At 35.6% G+C, this 11,698-nt stretch overlaps 1 protein-coding gene across 1 annotated transcript; it reads left to right on the top strand.

The window, feature by feature from the left end:
• Positions 1–3,019: 3,019 nt before the first annotated feature.
• slc38a8a (solute carrier family 38 member 8a) lies at positions 3,020–11,696 on the top strand. Its single transcript, XM_051135608.1, has 10 exons — positions 3,020–3,489; positions 4,067–4,265; positions 4,365–4,521; positions 6,387–6,491; positions 6,683–6,740; positions 7,212–7,326; positions 8,918–9,065; positions 9,143–9,342; positions 10,782–10,833; positions 10,950–11,696. Exons 1-10 carry the CDS (start codon positions 3,301–3,303, stop codon positions 11,050–11,052), a joined length of 1,326 nt encoding a protein of 441 aa, XP_050991565.1. The 5' UTR covers positions 3,020–3,300; the 3' UTR covers positions 11,053–11,696.
• The last annotated feature ends 2 nt before the right edge of the window (positions 11,697–11,698 follow it).

Raw genomic sequence — 11,698 nt, 5'->3', positions numbered from 1 at the left:
GTGAGACTTCCAGTTCATTAACCACTAATAAATAATGAGAAGAATAACAATGTGCAGTAAACAGTAAAACTGTTTGCACTACAAACCAGTGTGTTCATAATTAAGATTATACATTAAAATAATATGGTAAGACACCAGTTTGCAATATCAAGCAGCAAAACGAGTTGATGTACAGCTAAAAATAGCTGGACATGGATGAGACCGGAAGCCAGAGCCATAAAATTTACAAATGGCCACGACCGCTCTTACGGAAAAAAATAAGGTTGATCATATCCATTTTTTTTGGTTTATCTGTAGTAAAAACATGGTTAATTTCTGTAAGGGAAATGTTACATATCCTGCCCAGTGCACACATGTCCTAGACACATTTTTCAATTTTCCACAGTATTTTATCTACCTTTTTCTTCCTGTGAGAGTGGAAGAATTGTCCATAAAATTTAAAAAAAAAAAAAAAAAAAAAATCTGTACTAAACAGCTCGTTTTGGTGATTGATATTGCAAATTGGTGTCTTACCATATTATTTGTAATGTTTTATCTCAATTATGAGCACACTGTTGTAGTGCAAACAGTTTTACTCTTTACTGCACATTGGTATTCTTCTCAATATTTAGTGGATATAAACCAGAAGTCTCACCCATAGTCTTACTTCCGCATTTAAGAAAAAGGTGGATAGTGTCGATAATTAAGTTGGCTTGAGAAAGCCAACTTACTGATCCTACTATTTAAGAATATTATTCTTCTTCTTCTTCTGAGCCAAATTTCGGTATCTATCTCCTCCTAGAGCTTTCAAGCTAGAACCACCAAACTCAGCCCAGATCTTCAGACTGGTCTGACTCAGTGTGCTCTTTTCTAACTGATCCGGCTTACAGTTTTTGTAAACCAGACTATCAAAACCACCAAAAATCCCATAGACTTACATTCACGGAATGTTCAAATGAGCCAACACTCTTCAACGCTTCCCAGAATCCCTTGAGGCTCAATCAAACTTCCCTTCTATGTACTATTTCTAATCCATTTAGACTCATTTAAGCTTCCACTCTAATATTTCTAATATTTCTAATCTATCTAAATCATGCTAGCAACATGCTAGTAACATGCTAGTAACTTGGTAATCATGCTAGCAACATGCTAATCATGTTAGAAACATGCTAACAAAATGTTAGTAACATGCTAATTGTGTTAGCAACATGCTAGTAACATGTTAATCATGTTAGAAACATGCTAACAACATGACAATCATGCTAGCAAAATGTTAGTAATTTGCTAATCATGCTAACAAAATGTTAGTAACATGCTAATCATGCTAGCAAAATGCTAGTAACATGTTAATCATGCGAACAACATGCTAGTAAATTGCTAATCATGCTAGCAACATGCTAATCATGTTAGAAACATGCTAACAAAATGTTAGTAACATGCTAATCGTGTTAGCAACATGCTAGTAACATGTTAATCATGTTAGAAACATGCTAACAACATGATAATCATGCTACCAACATGCTAGTAACTTGGTAATCATGCTAGCAATGTGCTAGTTACATGCTAATCATGCGAACAACATGCTAGTAACTTGCTAATCATGCTAGCAACATGCTAATCATGTTAGAAACATGTTAACAAAATGTTAGTAACATGCTAATCGTGTTAGCAACATGCTAGTAACATGTTAATCATGTTAGAAACATGCTAACAACATGATAATCATGCTACCAACATGCTAGTAACTTGGTAATCATGCTAGCAACGTGCTAGTTACATGCTAATCATACTAGAAACATGTTAGCAACATGCTAGTAACTTGCTAATCATGCCAGCAACATGCCAATCATGGTAACAACATGCTAGTAAAGCCTCGTTCAGACTGTCAGCCCAAATCCGTTTTTGTCCATATCTAGATGGAATCGGATTTGAATAACTGACTGTCCACACAGTCATATCGCAACTGTTCAAATCCGATTTGTGTGTCCATAAGCGCTCTTTCGTTTTACGGAATGTGCGTTGGTTTCTATGGCAATGCCGTTGCGTTGTTATGCCAACGCTAAAATCAGCAATAACAGCATTACAGTTTGCAATATAGATGCTGTCTTGTGATATGACAACGTTGCCGTCGCGTTTGATTATATTTCGTATTCTAAAGCAGCGGCAGAAACGCAGGAAGCTGGAATGTGCGACTTTATTCTGTGCTGCCGTCTCCGCTGGTTTGAAAACTCAAAGAGGTGCGTATACTAGCTGTATATTGTCTTTCCCCACTTGATTTGCAGTTCGCAACAACACAAGCTTGTTTCTGCAAAGACGTTTATTATGTTTTCCACAAAAACGTCTGAAGTGTTTACGTTTTACGTGGCATGAAAACGTGAAAAAGCAGAAATCCGATTTGAATAGAATTCCAAACCACATACGAATGTAGCTCGAAACGGATTTGACCAAATGAGATTTCATGTAGTTCGTTGCTATTCAGACTACCTAAATATGATCGGATTTGCATACAAATCGGATATGGGCTGACAGTCTGAACTAGGCTTAATATGCTAATCATGCTAGAAACATGTTAGACATGTTAGAAACATGCTAGTAACATGCGAATCATGTGCGAAACATGCTATCAACATGCTAATCAGAAACATGCTAGTAACTTGTTAATTATGCTAACAACATTCTAGTAATTTGCCAATTATGCTAACAACATGCTAATCATGCTAACAACATTGTAATCAGCCTATAAAAATACAAACAACAAGCTATTCATGCTAAAACATGTTAACAACATGTTAAATCATGTAAGCAATGTGTTAAATCATGCTAACGTTAGCTGCTTTTATACTTTTACAACTGCTTCAAACTTTCAAGCTAGGCTTTCTCAAGCCAACTTAAAGTTTGTTCTCAAACTTTACTCATCTAGTTTGTCTTTTGATGTAAGCGGAAAACAAAATGTTGGATATTTAAAATATTTAGTGAGAATTTCTGAGTGAATTTAGTTCATCTGGAATCTTTTTGAACAGTTCCCTTCTAGGGAAGAAGAAGACGAAAACCTACAGTTATTAACAACATTACTCAGTGGAATATTTTTTAATCTGATCATATTTAATACATTCAACCCTTTATTTAACGTGTCTGCCGTTGTAAATTGCCGAGCTGCTCGAGCCCAAATGCTTTTCATTAAATTACTGACGAATCAAATTGGGTTCGTTTCTCTAAATCGTGACGGAGCGTTTGATTGGCCTGAAACACCAAACTCCCACTCCTCATTCACCCGACCTAAAGTTTGAGCTCCCTCAGAGAGTGGTTCAAACAGGGACGAGCATGGAGGAGCTGGCTAAAGAAAGTATCAGCTTTTTAACAAAGCCGTCTCTGGACACAAACGGACCGAAGTTGGGCTCGTTAGGAGCGGTTTTCATCTTGCTAAAGTCCGCGTTGGGTGCAGGGCTTCTCATCTTTCCCTGGGCGTTTGAAAAAGCTGGAGGACTTCACTCAGCTGTCACTGTAGAAATGGCAAGTAACTCTTTGCTATAATGAAACACTGATTGTTTAAATATTTAATGGCTCAGTTAACCTGTTTTTTTCCACGTTGACTTCTACTATATGTGACCCTGGACCACAAAACCAGTCATAAGGGTCAGTTTTTAGAAATCATATTAAAAAAGCTGAATAAATAAGCTTTCCATTGATGTATGGTTTGTTAGGATAGGACAATATTTGGCCGAACTATTTGAAAATCTGCAATCTGAGGGTGCAAAAAAATATTGAGAAAATCACCTTTAAAGTTGTCCAAATTAAGCTCTTACTAATGCATATTACTAATCAAGAATTAAGTTTTGATATATTTACAAAATATCTTCATGAAACATGATCTTTACTTAATTTCCTAATGATTTTTGGCATAAAAGCAAAATCAATAATTTTGACCCATACAGTGTATTTTTGGCTATTGCTACAAATATACCCAAGCGACTTATAACTGGTTTTGTGGTCCAGGGTCACATATTGATAATGTGCACGCTAAAAGAGTGTGAATTTGACTGTTCAGTGTATTTACACCTATTGTATGATATGTTTCTGTCTTACATAGATGTCTCTTGTGTTCCTGATCAGTGGACTTGTCATCCTGGGCTATTCGTCTTCTATCAGTGGACAAAACACATATCAGGCTGTGGTCAGAGATGTGTGTGGTCCTGCCATAGGCAACCTCTGTGAGATATGCTATGTGTTTAACCTCTTCATCATATCTGTTGCTTTTCTGGTCATAGTGGCGGACCAGCTTCAGAAATGTAAGCAACGCAAAGCCGTTAATGCGACTTTGACCTTTTGTAAAGTACTGGTTATCCATTAGATCATCACATTGATCCATCTCCATTAATTTCTCCCAGTGTGTGTCTCTTTATATGAGTTAATCACAGGATTGCCAGAATCAGAGATGCCATACTACTGGTACACAGACCAGAGGTTTGCCCTGTTTCTTCTGTGTCTCTTCTTCATTTTCCCTCTCTCTGTCCCGAAGGAGATCAGCATACAGAAGTATACCAGGTGAGGAATTGTTTTTTTTTTTTTTTGCTTATTTTCTTGACTATATTGATCTGGGGTGCGTTTTCCAAAACCAACTATGGCCACAAGTTCTATCGTTACCAATAGAGTTCAGTAGACCTAACCACCATAGTTAGCTAACGATGCTTTTGGGAAACGCACCCTGGAACAGTATTTTTATTGTTAACTAAAACTAAAACTATTAGTTATTTCAGTCATTAAGCAGGAAATGTATGTGATTAGAAAAGAAAAGCCTGTAAGTTCTCAGATGCGTAGAATAAAAAGATGTATAATCAACCAGGTAGGCGAAATTGTCTGCACACTGGAAACATACAATCAGACCAAAAAAGGGCTAAAAGAAAAAAAAAGTGATTAAAAAAAGAGATAAAGTGACATATGAAAAATAGTTTTGATAGACTTTTCATGTTTCAAGTGTGTGGACAATTTCAGTCAAAAGTTTTTGAACAGTAAGATTTTAATTTTTTTTTTAAGAAGTCTCCTTTGCGCACCAAATCTGCATTTATTTGATCCAAAGTACAGCAAAAACAGTACAATTTCGAAATATTTTTACTATTTAAAATAAGTGGTTTCTATTTGAATATATTTTAAAATGTAATTTATTCCTGTGCTGAATTTTTAGCATCACTACTCCAGTCACATGATCCTTCAGAAATCATTCTAATATTCTGATTTGCTGCTCAAAAAACATTTATTATTATTATGCTGATCTTTGGATCTTTTTGAATCCTGAAAAAAATGTACTCAACTGTTTTGAAATAAATTTATTATTATTATTATTATGCTGAAAACAGTTGAGTAGAATTTTTTTCAGGTTTCTTTGAGTAGAAAGCTCAGAAGAACATCGGAAATAGAAATCAATCTCTCTTTTTTACTCCAAGCTTTTGAGTGGTATAGTATATAATGTTACAAAAGCTTTTTATTTCAAACAAATGCTGATCTTTGGTTCTTTCTATTCATCAAAGTGTCCTGAAAAAAATGTACTCAACTGTTTTAAATATTGATGATGATAGTAATAAAAAAAAATGTTTCTTGAACAGCAAATCAGAATATTAGGGTAAGCAGAAGAGAATTCTTTAAATAAACTTAAAAAAATGTTACTGTTCAAAAACGTTTGACTGGTAGTGTAAATTAAAGCTAAATAGAAATAAAAATGAAAAAAAGACAAAAGCCCATAACAATCAATAAAACTTAAATTAATTAAAAATATAAAAATAAAAGCTAATTTAAAATCTTAATAATTACTGTAATAGTATATAAATCATACATAAATAACCTTGATTCAGAAAGCAAGATGGTAAAGCAGAAAAACCTGAAAAAGCCATGTAAGTTGTTAAACCCTTTGAAATAATGGTAATTTCTATAGTGATTCCTTTTCTAGTTATGTTCTGCTCAAGATGTATTTCATCGGCTAAACAATTCTGTTTATTCACAAGTCACACTGATGTCCCATTTGTGACTGAATTATTTTAAACTGGTTCATATTAGTGAATTGTGTGCAACAGCTTTCAAATTATTCTTTTGGGTTTTGTCAAAATGTTTTGGAAAGCAATTTGATTGGTCAGAACTGTGGGAAGCCTGTTTAGGTAGAAAGAGTTGCAAATAAGTGAATAAAAAGACTGGGACTGTGCTTTCATGAATTTTATGAAGCGCTGTTATTGCTTCTGTTTTTCATTAGGGCTTTTATGGTCAATTGCCGTGGCAGTGCACAGCATTTCGAATAGCTTTAAAATGACTCTCCTCTGACTAATAAGAAAAGCCTCCTTCCCCACACATCATTAAGATAATTTGTTTAATGTCAGCAGCATTTATTTTCTCATCAATAGTCTTTGATATTTATTTCTGCTCAGTGTTCTAGGAACCTTCGCTGCCACGTATCTGACTGTAGCCATCACTGTGAAATACTACATGAGGCCCGTTCATGAGATCAATCTGTCGCCTCTTTACAGCAGCGGGTGAGTGACAGAGCTTTGAAATTTAGTTTCCAGCATCTTCAGAATTATTTTTTCCTCTTGCCCTGTTTGAACGAAACTTACTGTCATGCTGAAAGAATGTAATTGGCTCATTTAACTGAAAGCAAAAGGTCACAGGAACTTTTATCGGTGAAGCCGTCTGCTTAATTATCATTATTTTTATTGTTATTTAGAGTAAGCTCATGGGCTTCGATGTTCAGCGTCATCCCGACTATTTGCTTTGGATTTCAGGTAAGATTTCTTGCTTGTATTCAACATGCTGCCATTTCACATTTGAGGAAAAAGCAAAACTCTTTTTGAATATCATCACTCCACTCCACAAATGAGGGGAAGCCAAATAGTTTTTGCTCTCGCTTTAATATTGAAGGTCAGGTCAGATGCAAAGCATGAAAAATGGTGCATTTTTGAGGTGACTTTTATTTGTCAATGCTGGGGGATTGTCAAAAATGTAATAAAAGTCCACTGGCATAGCAGAAGAGCGCTAAATTACTCTGTGTCCGCCGCCCGAGGCTGATTGATTACAAGGCGGGAATGGAGAGAAGATGGAGATATGAAAAGAGCTGTGCAGCAGGGGAATCAGTGAGAAATGGGTTTGTGCAGAAAGTTACTTATTACAGGAAGAGCTTTTTTCGGGGTAGGCAAAGTGTGCTGGAGATCAGATGTTTGAACACTGGGCTTGTGCTGACACTGGGTATGTTTCAGTGCCATGAGGCCTGCGTTGCAGTCTACAGTAGTATGGAGAACAGGAAGCTGTCCCATTGGGTCATCATCTCTGTGGTGTCCATGTTCATCTGCCTTATCATCTACTCTCTCACTGGTCAGTAATTACAGCCTCAATACCAAAACTTAATATGTAAACCAACAAAATTGTATGGTGAATGCTGAGTTTTACAAACCACTTCAATATAATTTTATATACAATATTAAAGGGGACATTGGATGTAAAATTCACTTTTACGTGGTGTTCGCATATAAATGCGTCTTAGCAGTGTGTGAACACAGCCACCCTACAATAGCTGCGTCTCATTTCGGAGGCTGCATCCTCTGGAGGTCGCATTGAAGGCTGCACACATCATGTCTTATTTATGAAAAGTAACCATAATAAAATTGACCGTTATTCCTTGTGATGTGTAAAATATCTAGCGTAACAATCTGTTGTTTTCATAAAAATAATACAATTTATATACTTTATTTTATGCCAAACGCTCGTCTTGTCTCACTCTGCCTAAACTGTTTTTTTTCTGGTTCATGACAGTTAGGGTATGTCGAAAAACTCCCATCTCATGTTCTCCCTCAACTTCGAAATCATCCTGTATCGCTGTTTTACCTTTTTTGTTAAGGGTGTTTGATCTTCCTTGCATGTTTACTTTGCAAAGACTGGGCCGGTACTTCTGTAGCGATGTAAGATGAGTTTGAAATGATTTTTGAAGTTGAGGGTGAAAATACAGTTGGAGTTGAGCCAGAATACACAGAGTTTAACGAGAGCAAGGCAGGACGAGCGTTTGATAATAAAAAGTAGTTAAATTGTATTTTTTTTAATGAAAATAACCGATCGTTTTGCTAGATAAGAACCTTCTTCCTCGGCTGGGATCGTTCAAAATCGGGGCACCATATCAGTCCATTATATGAAGAAAAATGCTGAAATGTTTTCAACTGAAGAAAGAAAGACATGAACATCTTGGATTACAAGGGGGTGAGTACATTATATGTGAATCTTTGTTTTGGAAGTGGACTTTTCCTTTAAATGAGACCTCCCTGATGACGTGTGCCTTCGAATGCGACCTCCGGAGGATGCAGCCTTCCAAATGAGACGTAGCTAATGCTAAAAAAAAATCCATTCCGTTTTGATTTTCTGAGCTGTATGATGTCATACTGCTCAATCCCCACCCACAACTGCTTATGGACTGTTTGTATTAGCATATTTCCTCCTTCAGCCTGTTGTACACTGTCCACTATTTTCTCTGCGCTAAAGCAGCTGTGACAACTATAATGTCTCGTAATCAATGCAGGCGTTTTGTATTTGAATGTAAAAGTGAACATAAGTCTTCATTTTCTCCCGACATCAGAGCCATTGAGGACGCAGTGGATTAGTTTTGTTTTTAATGGTAGCGTGACTCTAAATACACAAAAAAACTGAAGAGGCGGAGTGAGCTGTAGCTCATTATCATTTAAAGAGACATGCACTGAAATAGTTCGCTGTGAACAGAGCTGTTTTTGACAAGGTAAAAAGGTGTGTTTACATGAAAATTGAGGAATTTTAGCTGAAGTATGTTGCTGACATTTCATGAATACCCTAAAGAATCATACCAACTTGTGTAAAATGGGCGTCTGATGTCCCCTTTAAGGAGAGTGTAATGGTTGGTTAGGCATATATTGTTTTACTGATGTTAACCAGGACTATTTTGTAGGAGTCTTTGGGTATCTGACGTTTGGGAAGAACGTTGCTCCTGATATCCTGATGTCGTACAGTGGGGGTGATGTGACCATGATCATTGCCAGGCTGCTGTTTGGAATCTCAATCATCACCATCTTCCCCATCATTGTCTTGCTCGGAAGGTATGCAGCAAACTGTGTGGTTTATGGCCTCTAGGAGACTAGTTACTTTCATAGATTAATTGACTGTGTGTGTGTAGATCTGTGATTCAGGATCCACTGTTGCGGCGACGACACAAACATACAGCGGTGACAGAGTCTTATGAGAGCCGGACTCGTGTTGCCTTGACCACAGCCTGGGTCACAGTCACTCTTCTTATCGCAGTGTTCGTTCCAGACATTAGCAAAGTGATCAGTGTTGTCGGAGGAGTCAGTGCTTTCTTCATATTTATATTTCCAGGTAATTGTATATTTTCAGGTCTTCTTTTGATTTATTTTACAAGGCCTCATGATGTGTTGTAAGTAATACTTAGTGTTAGAGCTGCATGATTTTGGATGAATTGAGAATCACAATTTTTTTTGTTGCAAATAGAGATCACGATTCTGCCATGATTCTGAACTAAGCAAAATAACGTAATTTACTAGAGGCTGTGACACAATATTAATTGCTGCAGTTGGTTCAAAAAGGTTTTATTAATTTGAATGACTTAAAAAATGTACAAAAAAATTGTTTGAATGAATGATTCAATGACTCACTTATAAATACTTGTTTCATTATTGAATGAATCAGCATTTTTAAACAAATCTCTTGAATGAATGATTCAGTGACTCACTCATAAATACGTCACTTGTTTCATTACTGAATGAATCAGCATTTTTAACAAATCTCTTGAATAAACAATTTAATGACTCACTCATAAATCAAATCACTTGAATGAACGATTCAATGACAAAACATTTTAACAGTCACTCGTTCACACTTGTTTTTAAGCTTTGGGGTTTAAAAACAAGTGATTTTAAGCTGTTGAAACACAATCGTCAACAAAATAAGTAATTTTGCTATATGCGTGTACTGTCTGAGAGCCTGTCAGAGAGGTGCGCACATGTGAAGACCGTGCTCATACAGAGTGGAAGTACTGAACAGAGTTATTTTTGCCACTTTATAGGCCTTGAATGGTTAAAAACACACTTGTGTGTGTGTGTGTGTGTGTGAAAAATATTGTTTGGTCAGTATAAAAACTATAGGGAAAGTCCCCACAATTCACAAAAACAAACGTGTGTGTGTGAAAATGCCTGTTTTTGCAAGTACCTCATAAACACAGTATTTTAGGTCATAAGTGGAAGCAAACAGTCTGAGTAAGAAAACACGTGTAACAGTATATTGGATCCGGGCAGCTCTTAAAGTGACAGCAGTCATTCATATTAAACAACAAAAGAGAGAAAATCTCTCACTGCTCTTGACTAAATCACTTTTGTTACTTTAATAAGAAATATATATTTAATTTACACAGTGAAGATTATGCAGTGTTTTTTTATATTTGAGTACTTTATACAATGTTTGTAGCGTTTCTTATATATCCGTTCTACTGTTCTATTGTTTGTTATTAGTTTCTTATTTTTTTTTTTAATTTGCTAACTGTTAACTTGTCTTCAGTGAGCTTGAGGTTTGTTTGTTTTTTTTTTTTTTTTTATTTAGGCTTGGATTTTTTTTTTTTTTGCAATACTGACAAGAATTATGACATTTCTATAAGAATAATGGTTACAGCTTGATTGTCACAACACAGTGTCTTTGCATTTTAATATAATATGAATCTTTTAGTGCTTTTCTTGGTAGCCTGATGTGCATATTCATACAATTTTGTATTAATTTGCATTCTTTTATTTTTATTTTTTTTGGAGGACTTTGCCTAATATTTGTGGTGCAGTCAGAGTCAATTTCTCTTACAATGAGGTGAGTGAAATTGGATATCAATATCATAGTGCTTTAGGATCCTGTATTAGATGTTTAATGAAACTTATTCTTATTACTTTTACAATAACCTTTTGTTTTTATACTTTTTGTCCCAGATACCTTTTGATCACATGGGGAATGATCACACTTTTCTGTGGTACCTATATATTTGGCCAGAGCACTTCTATTGCGATCATGCAACTACTAAGTGATATTTAAACTTCTGTCTGACTTTTAATTGTATGGTTTAACATCATTTTAGACCTGCTCCAAAACTTAATGTCTGAAATAATTCCTTAAAAATGGAGATTGTTGTACAAATGTACAACCAGCTTTGTATGAAATACCTCAGTCAGACATGTAATGTAAATCTGAACTATTTATATAGTCATTTTTTGAATGTTCTGGAATTTTAATGGCCAATTTCATGTTGTGATAGATGTGAGCTTAGGTATAATTAAATGATAGTTCACCCAAAAATAAAAATTCTGTCATTAATTACTTACCCACATGTCGTTCCAAACCCGTAAGGCTTTCGATCATCCTCAGAACACAAATTAAGATATTTTTGATGAAATCCGAGAGATTTCGGTTTTTACATAGACAGCCACTGACATGTTAAAGTCCTAGAAAGGTGGTAAGGACATTGTTAAAATAGTCAGTGTGACATCAGTGGTTTAACCATAATGTTGTATGACACGGAAGAGAAGAAATGGTTGAATAAAGTAATTTTTTCTATGCACACAAAAGCATCCTTGAACATTATGGGCCTGGGAACATTTCAGTTGCATTGCTGTCTATGCAGAGTCAGAAAGCTGATTTAATCAAAAATTATTTTAATTTGTGTTCTGAAGGTGAACGAAGA

The sequence above is a fragment of the Labeo rohita genome, chromosome 18 (assembly GCF_022985175.1).
Source record: "Labeo rohita strain BAU-BD-2019 chromosome 18, IGBB_LRoh.1.0, whole genome shotgun sequence".
Classification (NCBI taxonomy): domain Eukaryota; kingdom Metazoa; phylum Chordata; class Actinopteri; order Cypriniformes; family Cyprinidae; genus Labeo; species Labeo rohita.
This window is presented reverse-complemented; position numbering and strand designations above follow the sequence as displayed.

Coding starts and splice junctions, on each gene's coding strand:
- slc38a8a (XM_051135608.1), top strand. CDS start 3,301: ATGGAGGAGCTGGCTAAAGAAAGTATCAGCTTTTTAACAAAGCCGTCT. Junction 9,066..9,142: donor ATCATTGTCTTGCTCGGAAG/GTATGCAGCAAA, acceptor GTGTGTGTGTAG/ATCTGTGATTCAGGATCCAC. Junction 10,834..10,949: donor TCAATTTCTCTTACAATGAG/GTGAGTGAAATT, acceptor TTTTTGTCCCAG/ATACCTTTTGATCACATGGG.